General features: G+C 34.7%; 1 protein-coding gene across 1 annotated transcript in view; it reads right to left on the bottom strand.

Annotated features, from left to right (window-relative positions):
* Nucleotides 1–18,085, bottom strand: part of TRIO (trio Rho guanine nucleotide exchange factor) — a 515,315-nt gene that overhangs the window by 327,947 nt on the left and 169,283 nt on the right. The window contains exon 2 of the mRNA XM_044665522.1: nt 10,335–10,409. Coding sequence (XP_044521457.1) covers nt 10,335–10,409 — 75 coding nt within the window. The remainder of the gene's footprint in view (nt 1–10,334; nt 10,410–18,085) is intronic.

Here is an 18,085-nt window from a genome sequence, read left to right as displayed (position 1 = left end):
AAGAAGAAGAAGAAGAAGAAGAAGAAGAAGAAGAAGAAGAAGAAGAAGAAGAAGAAGAAGAAGAAGAAGAAGAAGAAGAAGAAGAAGAAGAAGAAGAAGGAGAAGAAGAAGAAGAAGAAGAAATTGTATGCCAATAGTAGCTATACCCTCGATAATGAATTCCATATAAGCCTTCTTCGATTTACTAAAAACCATTCACTTGTAAAGCTTTTTATAAATGGCACAGCAAGTAATATGTGAAGGAATAGGGTCAGAGGTGGAAACTAATCAAAAATCATTGGGCCGACAGTTTAAAATAGCCTCAGTCTATGCAAGTTTCCAGAAATAAGATTCACTGGCCACATAATTGATTTGTTTTTAATTTTATGATTTTTTTCTTTTCTCCTAAAAGGGATAATTGCATCTCTAAAGGAATCAGTGGTGAGCTCATTCTAACAAAGCTTGCCAATTCTCTGGGTCATAAATTAAGGATGACTTTAAAAATTGTAGTGGCACCTCCTCACATCATTTTTTGTAAAAAAAAAAAAAAAAAAGGCTAATATATATACTAGAAAATCTATTTTCTCCAATGTCTTAAACTAGTTCCACACTGATTTATTATTAGAAAAAATGTTACTAATCCTGCAGAATGCCATGAGTTAGTAAACATTTCTGATAATGGATTAAAAGCTACTCTTTTTGTTTCTTTTGCTCATTGAACAGAAAGAAATGATCCTTAGAAGGGCAAATAATGAAGAAAAATGCAGTTCAGTGATTTATCTTGTACTAATGTGTATGCTTGTGAAAATAAAAATGACCAAATTCTATTTCACATTTTTATTTTTTACCTAATGAGAAAGAATAAGGAATGGAGCTGGTGAGAATAATGGTGGTGGGGACAGCAGATGGCACCATCTCAGCTTAAGCCTTCAGAGGAAGCAGAATTGTTAGGAAACGAATATGATGTACCAGCTATCTATGAGTCTCCCTTTTCTCATACCACAAAGTTTACAAATAGAGGGATTGAATTATAGGGCCTTTAAAATGCTATTTTTTGAGCCACAAAATCAGTAGTGAGCAAAAATGGAAACAGTCCTTTCTATGCTGTTTTATCAGTGTGAAATTTTAGAAAAGCAACTGCTGCTTCCTACCCCAACATTTTAGAAGCATATTTAGTAAGCCTGAAAAATGTCAGAGTTGCAATTTAGTTCACAGGAATATAAAACCTACTCATCCTTTTAAATTTTATTAAATCACAATGGTATTTTGGATTCTAAAGCATTCATCTATTAGCTTTCTTCTCCTTACCCTCTCCTAACCCCTGAGATAGGTGAGATTTACTCATAATCAAATAGTACTTAGTAGAATTAAAGGAATATGAGGTGTTATCTTAGAGATAATTTAATCCAAAATTCTCATTTTATATATGGAGTTAATTAAGAAGCACAGATATTAAATAATTTATCCAAGGTCAGACAGTTCCTATCTCCTCCAAGGGTTGTCCTGTCACTCCTATTCTCTCACTTATCTTCAATCTCTCCTTATATACTGACTCCTACTGCCTACAAAAATATCCATATCTGCTCAATCCTTTAAAAAATCCTCAAAAAATCCTTCCATCTCCTCTGCCTTTTGTGGCCACACTCCTTGAGAAGGCTGTCTATAAAATGTGCCTCCACTTCCTCTCCTCTCACTCTCTTAATTCCCTATAATTTGATTTCCAGTATCATTGTTCAATTGAAATTCCTCTTTCCAAAGATACTAATGAAGATACTCCATCTCTTGGTTCCAAGCATTTTTTGTGGCTATCTCCCATGCCCAGAATGTTTTCTCTCTTCAACACTGCCCTATTGACTTCTTCTATTATTTTTATCGTTGTAAAATCTTTTCAGTTACATCAACTCTTTGTGACCCCAAATGAGGTTTTCATGGCAAAGATACCAGAGTGGTTTGCCACTACTTTCTCTAGTTCATTTTATAGAAGAGGAAACTGAGGAGAGCCTTCCTGACTCTAAGCCTGGCATGCAAGTGATAAATGTTTACTTAGTGACTGACTGACTGACAGTAAATAATTATATGAGTGAGCAGAACCCAGGCTTATTGTTTTTTGTCTTTGATTTTGTCAGAAACAGGTGTATTTTCTCCTAGACAACTGAAGCTGTAGATGTCCATAAATACTATTATTCATAGGGGAATGAAAACAAAGGAAGTGAATACCATATCATTCTTTATTTTATTTGCTCCATGAATTTTTCTCTAGTGGAAGAACTATGTGTCTTGTTTTACAACATGACAAACAGGGAGATAAGTATAGTAATATGTGTATAATGTATAGCATATTATCTGCCTTCTTGTGGTGGGGGAAGGGTAGAGGTAGCAGAAAAAAAAGAATGACAGATTTTTTTGCCCAAGATAAGGTAAGAATTTGTTTTTCCTGGATAAGCATAGTTATTATAATTACATATTTATGACATCATATACATTATTGATATGCTACACATTATGTTATTTCACAAATAATAAAAATAAATGGTGTCAAAAAAAGAATTGTTTCTGGAGTCAGAAGAGTTGAGTTTAAATTCTGAGTCCACTGATTACTACTTGTGTGGCTTTGGAAGATTATGTAAATAAGTGATTAGGAAGCCCGAAGGACGGATAGATGATGGATGGACGGATGAGAAATTATGTATGTATGTATGTATGTATGTATGAATGAATAGAGAGAATGTTTATTAAACACATAGCATGTCAGGCTATGTTAAGTATAGGAGATACAAATATAAAAAAGACAGTCCCTGCTCTTAAGAAACATTAAATTTTAATGGAATTCAATTCTATTGCAGTCCCTATATAAAGAATATATAAAATGATTTAATAATCTGCATAAATTAAAATGAATATATTAAATTATTATAAGATTTTTTGTTTAAGGAAGTTAAAACTATAAAATTCAATTTAGAGTATAAGGCTGATGTCAAACCCACATTGACATGACTTCCTACAGGTTTCCTACCTACTCAAACAGAGGGGGAAAAAAATCTTAGAATGAAATGGGTAAACAGCAAATACTAATGCCAAATGACTTCACACAGAGGAATATCTCAAGTATGTAAACAGCAAAGCCCTAACCTTTCTTCCATGTGGAAGTCTGTGGTATAAGATTTATAGCACTGAAAGCCTTGATACTTTCTTGTGACATCCCTAAAGAACTCAATTCAGGTAATCAGGGTCTCTAGGCTTGCCTCAAACAACATAAGCACATGAGCCTATTTAAAACCATGCCATAAATCAAGGTTAGGGTCTATGAACTCTGGATGCAAGGAAGAAGCACAGTCAGTTACCCAAGTCCTCTTGGTTTTACTTCAGGAAAGAATGAGGAAAAAAAGAGTAGGGGATGAGCAGTTACAGAGAATTTAAAAAAAAAAAAAGACACAAGAAACTTAAGGCTTTAGTTCAATCTAAATTGGTTGATTTTTATAAAATAATAATTTATTAATCTCTTTTGTACACTCATTTCACATTCCTGCTAGACTAAACTACACCCTTCATGAGAAAGAAAATTTTTTAAAATTTCAATACTGTGACTACATCTGACAATGTGTAAAATGTTCTCTTACACTCTCTCTCACAAAAGAGGATGTATTTCACTGGCTGTGCCCTATGACCATCATTAGTCTCTTAATTACTCAAAATTTCACTTTCTTTTAGTGAATTTTCATTTATATTGCTTCTAGTTAGCTATGTGTGTATAGTGCTTCTGCTTATTTTACTATATCAATGCACACTAATTTTCTCATGTTTCTCTGAATTCTTCATAATCATAATTTTTCCTAGATAAGAATATTCCATTACATTTAGATAGCATGTTTTTTCATGTATTGTTCAATCAATAGGCACTTACTTTGCTTCTAATTCTTTAGTAATAAAGAGTACTGCTATGATTATTTTGGTATATAATTGTTTCTGTCATTGACTTCCTATGACTAACAGCAAAACTGAAGGATTAAAAAGTACAGACACTCTAGAGCCATGTTGGCACACCTATGGCATGCATGCCTGAGGGATAACTCAGTGCCCTCTCTGTGGGCATGCCTGCCTTCTCCCTGGCACATAGTTTGCCAGAGTTCATTACTAGAAACCTAGAGGGATGCAGGGTAGGGATGTTCCCCTTCCCTTCTCCACACAGTTTGCAGTTTGGGCACTTGGGCTATAAAAGGTTTGCCATCACTGATTTAGACCATCACTGCTACTGCATAATTCCAGGTAGAAAACCAAAATAAGTAGACCATTTTACACCTCCACTATTAGCAAATGAGTGTCTATTTTCCACAACGTCTCTACATTAGTTGTCTTATCTTCTCAATTTGTAAAGTATAAAAGGAAACCTGAGTTTTAAAAAATTTGTCTCTCTCCCGCTATTAGCAATTTGGAACATAATTTCTTATGGTCATACAAAGTGTACAATTTAATATAAATTGCTGATTATATGCATAGATCACTTCTATATTGGGGAATGGATCTTAAGGTTATATATTTATTTCCCTTATTTTGCATATACATATATAGGATATCAGGCTTTTATTTTGTGATAAATTTAAGCAAATATATTTCAGTTAAAATAATTTGTCTTCTGATTCCATACTTCACTGAATTTGTACAAAAGCTTTACCATTTTCAATACTAAAATTATCTTTTTCATACCTTATAGTTTCTTACCTGTTGGTAAAGAATTTTTGTCATAGATATAATTGTGAAAGGTAATTCATCTCATTTTCAGGCTATTAAAATATTATACTCTTTTATATTTGGTTCAAGAATTAATTTGGTTTATTGGTAAATGGTGATATATGATATAAAATCGTGGTCTGAATCCTAAAATAAATTTTTGCTAAACTATTTTCTAATTTTCCCAATAGTTCTTTTTTGTAAAAGCCCATGCAAAGCAATTTATATACTTTGTTTAACCAAAGACTAGGTTCATATTTTCTAATGTTTCTATTCTTTACTTGTCCAGCCTTTTCCAGTGACTTACTACTCTCTTTTATTTAGCATAGTTAAATAAAAGTTGTATTAATGATGACTGCTTTATAATAGTTTGAAATCTTTTTTAAAAATTTTTAAAAATTCTTTTCCATTGAAATTGTGGAACTTTCTTTATTCCAAATGACTTTTTAAAAAATTTTTGTTTTCACCTGGTTGTAAAAAGTATTCTCTCCAGGGGTCAGCTGGGTAGCTCAGTGGATTGAAAGTCAGGCCTAGAGATGGGAGGTCCTAGGTTCAAATCCAGCCTCAGACACTTCCCAAATGTGTGACCCTGGACAAGTCACTTGATCCGCATTACCCACCCTTACCACTCTTCCACCAAGGAGCCAATACACAGAAGTTAAGGTTTAAAAAAAAAAAAACAAATAAAAAAAAGTATTCTCTCCATCTTTTGATTAGTATAGCATTAAATATGTAAATAAAATACTGCCACTTCATCATACTGACATAAGCTTGATATGAACAGTCAATTCTTTCTCGAATTCTTCCTTTACTTTTAATTGTCAAGTGTTTTAAAATTGTATTTCTACAAATCTTACGTGTATTAGTAGGATAAATTTCTAGATATTTCATGCAGTTTGTAATTATTTATTAATTTTAATCATTTTTAAATATCTGTATAGAAGTGTTAATAATATTATAAAATTATTGTTTATACTTTTAAGTGTCTTCTCTTGTTTTACTGCTATGGCATACCATTTCTAGAAATGTATCAAATAATAGTAGCCAAAGAAGCATTTTATTTTATTTCTGTTTCTACTGGGAAAGAGTTTATTGCTTCTTCAATAAACAATGGAAGTTCTTCTAAATATTTTCTTCTGATCATCTTAAAGAAGTGTTCTTCTCTACCTGTGCCAGATGGTTTTTAACATAAATGACTGCTAAATTTTATTAAAGATTTTTTTTGCACCTATAGAAATAATTATGTGATTTTTGTTTTCTTGTTTTCTGTATAGCTAATTGTTTTCCTAATTCTGAACTACTCTTGAATCACTGATATAAATTCAGTTTGGTCATACTGAATTATTTTCTAAATATATCTGTAGTCTCTTTAGGGGGAATTAAAAAAAATTATTTGTAATTAGGGACCTTGGTCTAAAGTTGTGTTTGTCTGTTACATAACAGAGAGCATATCAAGAGTTCGTTTCATCAAATGAGTTTAATAAAATGCCCTCTGTTTCTATTATTGAGGAAAAGTTTAATAGTACTAGTAATGATTATCTTTAACTAGTTGACAGAATTCACTTAAAGCATTATAACTCAGGATTTTATTTTTGTTGGCAATTCATTTATAGCTTGATCAATTACTTTCTCTAAGATTGGGTAATTTAATATCCTTAGTTCTTATTTTGTTAACTTGGATATTTTATATTTTGTGGATACTCACATATTTCTTTTGAAGTGAATAAATTAGAATGCATTTATCAATTTACTTATGTTTCTGGTATTGTACAGTACACTGGACTTAGAAACACAAGAGAGGTAGCTGCTTCCCTCAAAGAGCTTACATTCTAATAAAGGGAAACAAAACACATAAATGAATAGAAGCAAAGGAAGACTGAAATTATATGGATAGTGAATAGTGCCATAAAACAATTCATTTTTCACTCTCATGCTTTCCAAAACAAAAAATGGTCATTAGTGTTCCCAGAACAATTGATCTAATGCAGGTATTAGAGTTGGGAAGAGAGAGTTAGAAAGAATATCATGTGACTGGGTGATTAGGAAGCTAGAAGTAGTGAGCTTTTACCAATTACCATGGCCCCACAACATGAGGTCCTTTGGGAGTTTACAATAGAAAGAGTAATAATTTGAGCAAAGTATCAGGTAGATGCTTAGTTTTGCAGGAGTACAATTGTGTACAGTAATTTCTGCTATTTCTTCTTTAAATTTTCTTTCTCATTGTTGAAAAATCAGCTATAAATTTTTTACTTTAGTAACTTAATTCTCCTTCTTTTTTCTTAACCTGTTAATAGTTCTCATTTGTTAATAGCTCTTAATTTTGTTTATTAGTTGAATAATCTTTTAATTTTAAGTTTTTTAATTTCTCCTCTAATTTTCAGTATTACTTCGTGTGTTGTTTTAGAATTATAAATCTTATTTTCTGATCATATTAGTTATATGTTCAGTTCACTGATACTCCCCATTTTAATTTTGTTAATATGTGTTTTCAGGGACATTTTTTCTCTAAAGGCTGTTTAATTGTTGATTCATTGTTATTATATTTAACAAAATTCCTGTTCTGATAATGTTTTCTTTGACCTATGTATTATTTGCAATGTTGTTATTTAGTCTCCATTTAGGTCCATATCTTTGGATCATATTTCTATTCATCATTGTGTAAAGGGAACATCCTCCCCCAGAAACCAGGTACTGGGGTCATCTTACCTGTGTCCTGTGATAGCTTTACATTATATGACCTTGCCAGTGATAGGCACATTGATCCATAAAGGAAAGATTATGGATCCAGGGTTAAAGAAAAAGATATAAAAGAGGTATTTCCAGGAAATGGTCTCTCTCTATTGCTTTGGCAATGAAAGGATGGTGATGGAAATTAGAGTCATGAGGTGGAGAGACACATGGCTAGATTAGAATGAGATTAGAATAGACTTAAATAGTTCTATATCTATCTGGTTTCTTTTATTCAAGTAAATATTAATAAACTCTATGGAAATTAAGAACCAGAGTGTTTTTTTTTAATTTAGTTTTTATATTACTATTTTGGTCAGTAAAGGGTCTATTATATCAGCCTTTTACACATTTATCATTTCTTCATATCCTAGTTTGTGATCAAAATTTTAGCATGATTGTACATTATGGAATATTTACAAAGGTCAGTATTTAGTTTTTATTGATTTGTTAGATTTATCAAGATCTTAGAGAAAAATATTGAAGTTTCTCATCATTTTATCTATTTCAATTTTCTTTTTTTTTTTTTTTGTAACTTCCCTTGTTTCCTCTTTAAAGAATTAGATACTATTCTATGCTGGTGCATTTTTACTTAATACTTTTATATTTTCAATGTCTATGATTACTTTAAAGAATGTAGTTCCCCCCATTTGTCTTTCTCAACTTCATTTTTATTGTTTCTTTATCTGAGATTATAATTGAAACTCCTGCTTTATAGTAACCTGATGCAAATCAGATTTAGTTCTCACCACTCAGCTTCCATTTTTCTATATTTTAAATGTATTTCTTATATGCAGAAAATAGTTGGGTTATATTTTTTTTTAGCCATTATTTCAGGGACTCCAAGTGGCCACTTTAGTAGGATCTGTTCTCCATCTTTACATTTAAAGGTGGGGGCCCTTTATTTTCAGGATTCCTAAATGCACCTGAATTTCTTCTCTTCCAAGGGTGAGCCCTGGGGGCCAGTTGTAAAGATTCATGACAGAGTCTCTCAGGACATAGTAGAGTGGGATATTTGAAGAAAGCATTACACTTGTATCTCTTTCCCATCTTTCTCTTACTCCCTAAACTAGCTAGCTATTTTCTCTCAAATGCATAATTTTAAATCAAGGCTATATTTTGTTCTTCCTTCTCTAATTTCTAAGAAAGTGACCTAGGCTCTGCTGACCTCTTTCCTTTTTATTAAATCTTAGACTTTGTTTGATTCAAGGATCTGAATTTTCCCTGATGGTGGAACTCCCCTAAAATATTCCCAAGGAGTTAACTCCAACAGCTGCCTAAAATTTCCCCAATGGCAATGTTCTCCAGCTTTCAAAAGGTAGGAAAGAAGAAAGAAGAATCAACAATGTATTTGGAGTACCCTGGTAGATTGCCAAAGGGTTAATCCTAAAATACCTTACCTAAAATTACTATCATCATAGGAGCAAACCTATTAGAGCAAGCACAGAGTCTATGAGAGTGAGGGACATTGAGCATGGAATCCATGAAATTTAAGGAATAATATACCAGTCAATTGTTCTGCAGTTATTATTTTCTATAAAAATTAGCTTTAGTGTTTTATTTTGTTATTAAAAGTTATGACCTTATCAATGCTGGGTTTTAATTCAGGTGATCTTTCCTTGTATTTTTAGTGTGGTAATGAAAAAGTTATTCCTAGGAAATCTAGTTATCTGTGCCATATACCTTGTCTCCAACTCCATTTAATTCAATGAACATTTATTAAGAAACTACTAGGTACTGATTGCTGCATTAACTCTTTTGTTGTTGTTGTTTAGTTATTTTTTTTTTAGTTGTCTGATTTTTCATGATCCCATTTGTGGTTTTCTTAGCAAAGATACTGGAGTGGTTTGCCATTTGTTTCTCCAACTCATTTTACAGATGAGGAAACTGAGGCAAACCAGGTTAAGTGATTTCCCCAGGGTCATACAAGTTTCTTGCCTGCTTGACTCCTTTATGCTACTTTTCTATAATATTACCTCATAAAGTGCTCTGCTATGTATAAGTTTGTAACAGATAGGGAAGTCTTTTAAGAAGGAGGGATGTGAGCTGGTCTTGAAAAAATAGGAAGAAATTCAATAGATAAGAAAGGAAATGGAGACAGACAGCACAGATCTAACAAAGTGGAGGCAGGAAACAATGAGTGTTTCAGGTACAATCTGGTTTGAGTATAAAGAATGGGAGACACAATATTTAAGGCAAGAGAGGCAAAGTGAGGCCATGAATTAATTTTGATTAAGTTAATATGGTTTAAAAAACCAGTCAAATCAATTGATTTATTTAACTGGTAATTTTATTTAAGTGGTAAATTACCAGTAGTTTGTAAAGTGAATTAATAAATAGGCTCTTTCTTTTTAAACCAACTCATTTCTCTTTTCCCCCCAAATATTGTAGAAACAATTTTTTAACAACTGTTTTCTGACTTTTTTGCAATTCAAATTCTCTCCCTCCCTTCTCCCTAAGAAGCAAACAATCTGATACAGGTTATTCTACTATCATCATGCAATACAAATTTCCCTATTCCTCATAATGTGAAAGAAGGTATATACCACCCCTGTAACAAATAATTAATGGAGGAAATAAGGCAAGAAACGGCATGGTTTGATTTGCATCCATACTCTGATGTTTTCTTCTATAGCTCTGAACAGCACTTTTCATCCTGAGTCCCTTGGGGTTCAGATTACATCTTTCAATCAGTATAAACTAATTTGGATATTAATGTACAAAAAAAAATGCTAGAAGAGTAAAATGTTTATGCAGCTAAGTTATTACAAAATGAAAAATCCCCAGGGATGCCAATTCCTTAATACCTTGTGGTAGGTGATCTGGTCAAGTTATTTCAAAGTCTTAAGCAACAGCTGATACTATGTTAAAGGTATTCATAAAGAATAACAAGGTAATTTTACCTGAAAGATATGCAACTTTTTCCTTTAAAATTGGCAGTACATCCATAGCCTTCATTTCATCATTTTTGCGAAATCCTGCAATACATAAGAAAAAAATAAAATTACTAGACTGTTCAAATGAAACAACATCTAAGATATTCTTTCCTATGGCAAAGAAGGAAACAAAACATTTAGTAAGTGCTTCCTATGTGTCAAGCACAGTATCTAGTCCCTTACAAATATAACCTGATTTGATTCTCATAATAACTCAGGAAGGCTGGTGTTATTATCTTTATTTTACCATTTAGGAAACTGAGGCAAAGGTGAAGTGACTTGCCTAGGGTCACACGGCTAGTAAGTGTCAGCAGTTGTATTTGAACTCCAGCACTTTATCTACTGTGCCACCTAGCTGACAAGTTAAGCACACTAAAAGAAAGGCATGCTATAGTCATTCAAATCCCTAGAACTAGCACAATTTAAGACAAGGTAAATTAAGTAAAGTCCATATTTTATATTTCAGCATAATGTGAAATTTGTTTATTAAATGTATATTTATGTTTAAAGTGTCAGATAAATGGAGCTAGCTCTTAATTTTCCTTAGTAGTGGCAGAAAGTTGAATTTGGAGTAAACAAATAGTGTATATAATTACCATAACATGAAAATAAAATACCAGTTCATTTAATTTATCAAACCTTTAATTTAAACTTCTAGTTTAGATATATATACTTCTAAATACAGAAAGCAAAACTAAGATAAGCTATTTTTTACTACTATACAGTAGTAAACATTGCAATTAGTGTTTGGAAGAACAATCCTTAATATAGCTAAAGAGCAGATTAAACCAGTGACTGGGGAGAAGGGTAGGAAAGAGATAAGGATGACTAAAATATGAAAAGTATTTATAAAATGTTTTGGGGATAATGTGACTAAGAAAAGGTATCAAAAAAAAAAAAAAAAAGAAAGAAACCAATTTGTCCCATCCTTTAGTCTCATCTCTGCACAACTGGCATTCTTTTCTTTAGCAAGTAAGAGTTCAACTAAAAAGGGAGAATAGGGCTAAAAATCAGATAAATCAAATGATTCCAACTCTCTTCCCTCTCCTTCTCCTTGTCTCTCCCTCCCTGTCCCTGTCTTTCTGTGTCTCTGTCTCTCTCTCCCTTCCCCCCCCCCGCCAATATGTAACCAATGACATTAGTACTGGAATATAAAATATTATACAAACCACTTGGCAAGCCTTAAGGTTCTATAGAAATGTTAGCTATTGATTTTATTATTATTGGTTATTGTTATTGTTGTAGTTTCTGCTGCTGCTGGTATTATTGTTATGAAAGAGAAGGCTGAAAAAGTGATTTGAGAGTGGGTCCTATACTTTTTAAGTTATTACAATTTTCCCTAAAGTTTTTATTTTGCCATTATCCCTTTTCTAAAATGAACCATGGACTTAAAAAAATTATCTCCTAGGGCATCTAGGTGACAGGAGGTCTTGGGTTCAAATTGGCCTTCAACATTTGCTAGCTATGTTAACTCTGGGCAAGTCACTTAACCCCCATTGCCTACCCTTACCACTCTTCTGCCTTGGAACCAACACTAATCCTAAGAAGGAAGGTAAGGGTTTTGTTTTTTTTTTTAAAACTGTCTCCTACCAAGATGTGTTTACTATTAATTTTTCAAACAAAAGTATTTCCCCTCCTACTTCCTAAGTGAATTTTCTTGCTTACATTGAAGTAGAGGATTTTAGAATTGTAAATATCTCAAAGATTAATTCATCTAATCTCTTCATTTTCCAAATAAATGAATAGGTCCCCAGAAACAAAGAAGAAAAGGGGCATAACCAAGATCAACAAGGCAGGTCAAGAATTATCCTAGGTATCTGAGTTATAATTCTTTCCCTATATGACAAGAAAGACATTCTAGTGTACTAGGCAGGAAGAATACAAAGTCTTTAGTGCTTGGCTTAAACCAAATCACCCCAAGGATTATAATGGAGAGGCTGATTAGCTCAAAGGGACATAGCAATGCCTCTTAGAAACCATGGCTTCTTTTAAAAAAAAAAACACAAAAAACACCTTGCCTTCCATCTTAGAATCAGTACTGTATATTAGTTCCAAGGCACATTAAGGACTAGACAATGGGGATTAAGTGTCTTGAGCAGAATCTCATAGCTAGGAAGTATCTGGGGATAGATTTGAACCCAGGACCCAAGGCTTCCCATCTCTAGATCTGGCTCTCAATCCACTGAGCCATGTAGCTGCCTTTCCATGGGTTCATTCTTAATTGAGTTAATTTGTCATCTACATGAAGTCCTTCTAGACTGATTCCCTTAGTAGTTAGTATTGCTCTTCTTTGAATTATCAGGTAGATACTAATTTACAGGTTGTATGTGAGGCAACTAGAGGGTATAGCAGATAAAGCATTCATTCAGGAGTCAGAAAGACCTGAGTTCAAATCCTACCTCAGATACTTACTCATTGTGAGACCCTGAGCAAGTAATTTAATATCTATTTGCTTGAGTTTCCTCATCTGTAAAATGGAAATAAAAATAGCACCTATCTCTCAGGGTTGTAGTGATACTGAGATACTATTTGTAAAGCATTTAGCACAGGCTACATAGGAAGCACTACATAAATGTTAGCTATTATCATTATTATCACTGTTATTAACTTTATCTGGTTTAGTTTCCTTATCTATAGGACTGGAATGATAATAACAAGTACCTCCCTTGTTATCTGTGGGAGGGCAAAAGAAGATGATATTTGTAAAGTACACTGAAAGTTTTAAAGCCTTATACAAATGTGAGAAGTGAAATTCCTTGTCCAAGGTCAAGTGGTTCAGCAGTTCTGGAATCTCCTGATTCCTCACCAGTTTTTTCTCCAGCACTGATGGTGTCGCTTTCCTCTCCCACTACTAATAGTATTGGATGCTTTACTGAACTTTCTGAGAATTTGTGGTGGGAGGGGTGGCATAGGAAATGTAAAATTTCATAGCTGAAAAACTTGAAAAGTGTTTTGTGTTCAGAGCAACATAAGCAGTAAATGGTGCTTTGTGTGAATTTGTATCTCCCTCTTAAGAGTCCAGTTTCATGGTCTTCAATTCTTAGCTGTTCCCCTTACAAACTCTGTGACCTTTGGCAAGCCAGGTGTCTCTAGGATTCAGTTTTCTCATCTATACAATGAGGATATTAGCTTAGATAATTTCTATATTTTCTTTTGAGTTCAAATCCAAGAAACTATGATCAGATGTGACCTAAATTAAACAGGGATGCTCCTAAAAAACTGATTCTATAAAAAAATTGATCCTAGACTCAACATGGGAGGTTCTCACTTGAGGGTGTAGCTGAGATGTTACCCATGCCCAAATTATCAAAGGGAAGAGAACCAGGGAATTCTTTCTTCATTACCACACTGTCTTCATTTAAACCAAAAACTCAATAAATGCTAAATGTGTTCTCCCACCTCCTTATAGCAATAGACATATATATATATATATTTATATTTATATATATATAAATATAAAATATACACTTTTGAAATTCCATCAGTTTTATTAAAGCAGGATTCTCCAGGTGAAGTGATTACAGTTATATAGCCAAAAGAGAATTATAACAAAGGACTATGAATCAGCTCAGTTCATTTCTAAGACAGCTTCCAGTGATACAGAAGGAATAATTCATAGACTGAGGAAATAGCAGAATCCTATAGGTCAGTCTGTCTTTAAAAGAGAGCAAAAAGTACCTTTGATGCAAATGTATTCCTGCTAAACTCATTTTTATGAAGTAATGGTAACACATTAAATTGAGAGAATTAGTATGGTAAACCTATGCCTGTAAATTAAAAGTCAAACAACCAGCTTTATTTATTTTATCTCACTCCATTCTGTTTCAGCTGCTCTGCTCATCACCTCTAATCTCATTACCATGCTGCTAACTCAAGCCTTGAATGATGCCATCTCCCTCAGCCTCCTTTCTCCTGACTGGAGGATGGAAATGTAGAGTACAAACTCTTCCCAATACTTTCCAGAAATTGGACTTTGGGGCTCAGTCTACCTGCATCTGTTGCTCTGCCTGGTTTCAACTCCACTGAATAAGATGTCTCTAGCCCCTATGCTAGGTACTCCCTGATACCCTACCCCACCCATCTCCTCCCATTAGATTATAAATTCCTTGTGGGCAGAGACTGTCTTTCTTTTTATTAATTATATCCCCAATGCCAAGCACTGTACCCAGCACACAATAGACACTTAATAAATGTTTACTGGAAATCTGATTTCCAATAACAAGCTAACAGTCTTATAGAAACAAAGATTCAATGTCTGTGCCCAACGTGCTTGACAACTAATGTTTTTAATCATCCTAACATCCACCTATATTTTAATGGAAACACACTCAATTTAATTAATTCTGTAACTTTCAATAAAGAGGAGGAAGGATTCTGCCATCATGCTTTGCCAAATCAAAAAGCCAGGTTATGCATGGCGTTCCTAAGGCATGTGTATATAAACAGCATATGACTATATAAAGGAATTTTTAAAGGTAAATGGCTTCTGTGCAATTCTAGTGGTTTTAGATCACCCTAAAGATGTGTCTCTGTTTTTGGCCTATAAAGTCTAGATCTTACCAGTTTCCTCTCCATGCAATGAAATACTCAATTCATTATTGCAGAACTTAATAAAGTAAAAGGGAACCATAAGCAGTGATAAATTATGTCACCTGAATTATAAAACTACTCTCACATGTCTTAAAACTAAAAAGACAGAAAAAGTACATAGGTTTAGGAGATTATAAACTCACTTTTTTTCTGCTATAGACTAGGATAGGGCACACTAGCCTTTTTACTTCTTCAGGTTACAACGGTGTGCCCAACCAAATAAAATTTGTCTGTATTACTAGAAGGTTCAAAGAATAAAGAAGAAAGATAGAAGAGGTAAAGGATGAAGAAATTAGAGAGAGAAAGAGACACAGAGAGAGAGAGGGCGGGGGGACGGAGGGAGGGAGAAAGGGAAGGAGGAGAAAGGGAAATGAAAAGAGGGGAAAAAATTTTAAAAAAGATATGAATTTGGTATATAATGGTTTTAAAGAAGGAACATAAACTGTTCAGGTACAATATAGTTCAAAATACATTTTTCTAATTGTAAAATGACATTTTATGAGATTCCACTTGTCAAGCTATACTGATTCTACCTCTCTCATCTCTCTCCCTTCACCCACCACCCATCTTTGCTCCCAAGGACATTAAACTATTTCCCTTCTTCATTATCGCTTCCTCACCTTGTTTCTAGCCTCTCCCTCATTCTTCTGCACAGTTGACAAAACCTTGTCAATCACTGCCCCCCCCCAACCCTTCAATGGCTCTCTATTAACTGTAAATAAAACACACATATCTTAGCCTAGCATGTAAGCTGCCCCCCAATTTACACCTATTTTAGCTTTCTATAACTATTTCAACTCTACTCCCTGTCAAGCACCCCAAATTCCAAATGGAATTCATAAACGTCTGCCCACTCCCTCTCATACCTAGAACACATTCCGTCTCCTAACAGGAACCTATAGAAGCCTGGTTGAAGTCAGGGTTCTTACTCTGGTTTTAGGGACTGATGCTGCAATGACTGGCACTGTCATGAAGAGGATGTAACAGCTGATGCCTCCTTCCCAGAGCTTGTGGAGAGCTAGGTTAGTATTTTAGAAGCCACACAATCTTGGAGCACCAGTTGATGGCTCCTCAAGTGTCTACCCCCAGAGACCTGCTCTGAAAGTTCTCGGACCCACCCACTTGTCCATGAATTCTAAGACAGCTATCTCGCATGGAATGGGAATATTTCTTGTATTCTAAGTCAATGAAGAGGAAGAGCAAACATCCCATGATTTTTGGACAGAATAATATTATTCTGTGATCTCTTGTGATCTATTATAATGATATTATGTTATATCATATTAAAAAATTAATACCATTTTTTGGTATTTCTTGGCATAGTTTCTTTCTTACCCAACCACAACACAGGCCCAGGTCTCTATTTCTTGCTTCCTTGGACAGTAATTAGCTTTCTCTAAAAGGAAACAAAGAATTCCCCCCCCCCCAACTGCACCCCTCTAGGACNCAACCACAACACAGGCCCAGGTCTCTATTTCTTGCTTCCTTGGACAGTAATTAGCTTTCTCTAAAAGGAAACAAAGAATTCCCCCCCCCCAACTGCACCCCTCTAGGACCACCCTCCCCCCTATTGCCCCAACTCCCCAGTTACTAGAAAGAGCTGTTCCCCACCCTCTATGCACTTCAACTCCCCACCCCTCAGTCCTGCAGCCAATGGGAACGCACAGAGGATAAGGTGGGCGGCTCACAGGCAGCAGAGCTAGAGGTTCGGGTCACTTCCCTTCCTTTCTCTACATGTGCCTCTCATCACCAGTCCCTTTGCCCAGCAGCCCAATGGGAGCATTTCCATCCTCCCAGTCTGGGATAAGGGTGGGAAGGGGCACAACACTCCGTCTCTGGTGGGATGGCACTTGGCCATCCCTACTAGGTGGGATGGGGACGGGGTCCTCATTTCCCTTTTCTGAAAAATGAATGGTTAGGACTAAATGGCCTCTGAGGTCCTGACCAGTTTTAGGTATTTGAACTTCTTGCCCCAAGTCTAATTCTCTTTCCTCTTGAGAGATATCAGAGGGATCTCTAATGCCTGTGCTCTCTTGGTTTAGATTCTGTGTTGGGATGAAAGGAAGCACTCCCAAGCCCTAAAACAGTTAACAAAAGGAAGCTGACTTTGTTCTAGCATAGCAAAGATAGGTAACAAGGATATGGAAGCATTTTGCTTATCTGTACATTGCCTCTCTTCCTACTCCCTCCCCAACTTGTCTCCATAAGAAAATATGTTGAAGGAAATGGTTGTCCTCATAAATCCACAACATATTAAAAAATCCACCAAATCTGAGAGACCTTGACTTTTCCTGGCTTGGGTTTTTTATGCCTTTAGGGGACCAGTAAGTTGTGCTGGGGAAGCTAAGGCTAATTAGATCCTAGGGCCAGTTGAGACTCTTAGGTTTGAGAGGGGTCAAGTGATTTAATCTCATCATTACAGACTTATGCCTTAGTGGAAAACTGGTATCTTGTCCTACCTCTCCATCACTCTACCATTCAACCCTCCCCGATCATAAGAGGAAATGTCAAGTTTGTCATGAAACCCAAGATGTCCAAGAGGTGACTGAAAAAAAAAAATGACAGAATAACAACAAATGTGCCAAATACTGTGCATCAATCACTGGAGATACAAAGAAAAGCAAAAAAGAAAAAAAGAAAAAAAAATCTCTCCTCTCAAGGAGCTCCCAGTCTTAAGGGTGAGATAAGCAAAGAACTATGTGCAAATATGATTCATACAAAAGACAAACTAGGGATAGCCTTAGAGGAAAGGCAGAAGTATTAAGAAGGACTGAAACAGGCTTTTCATAGAGTATGAACTTTAACTCACACTTGGAAAAAGGTCAAGGAAGTCAGGAGTTAGAGGTGAGAAGGGAAAGAGATCTGGACATCATGGGCAGGTAGCCAGAAAAAAATACTATGAATTAGTAGAGGTGTTTCTAATGTGAGAAAAAGCAAGGTGACTGGTATAACTGGATCACTGAGTATGTGGAGGGGAGTGAGGTGCTCAAAAGATAGGAAGGGGCCAGGTTATGGAGGGTTTCAAATTCCAAAAAGAGAATCTTCTTTTTGGTCCTAAAGACAATAGCAAATCCCTGGAGTTGACTGAATTCCAGTGGATAGCAAGGTCAGATTTGAGTTTTAATTAG

Source organism: Gracilinanus agilis, chromosome 1 (assembly GCF_016433145.1).
Source record: "Gracilinanus agilis isolate LMUSP501 chromosome 1, AgileGrace, whole genome shotgun sequence".
In the NCBI taxonomy this organism is placed as follows: Eukaryota; Metazoa; Chordata; class Mammalia; order Didelphimorphia; family Didelphidae; genus Gracilinanus; species Gracilinanus agilis.
This window is presented reverse-complemented; position numbering and strand designations above follow the sequence as displayed.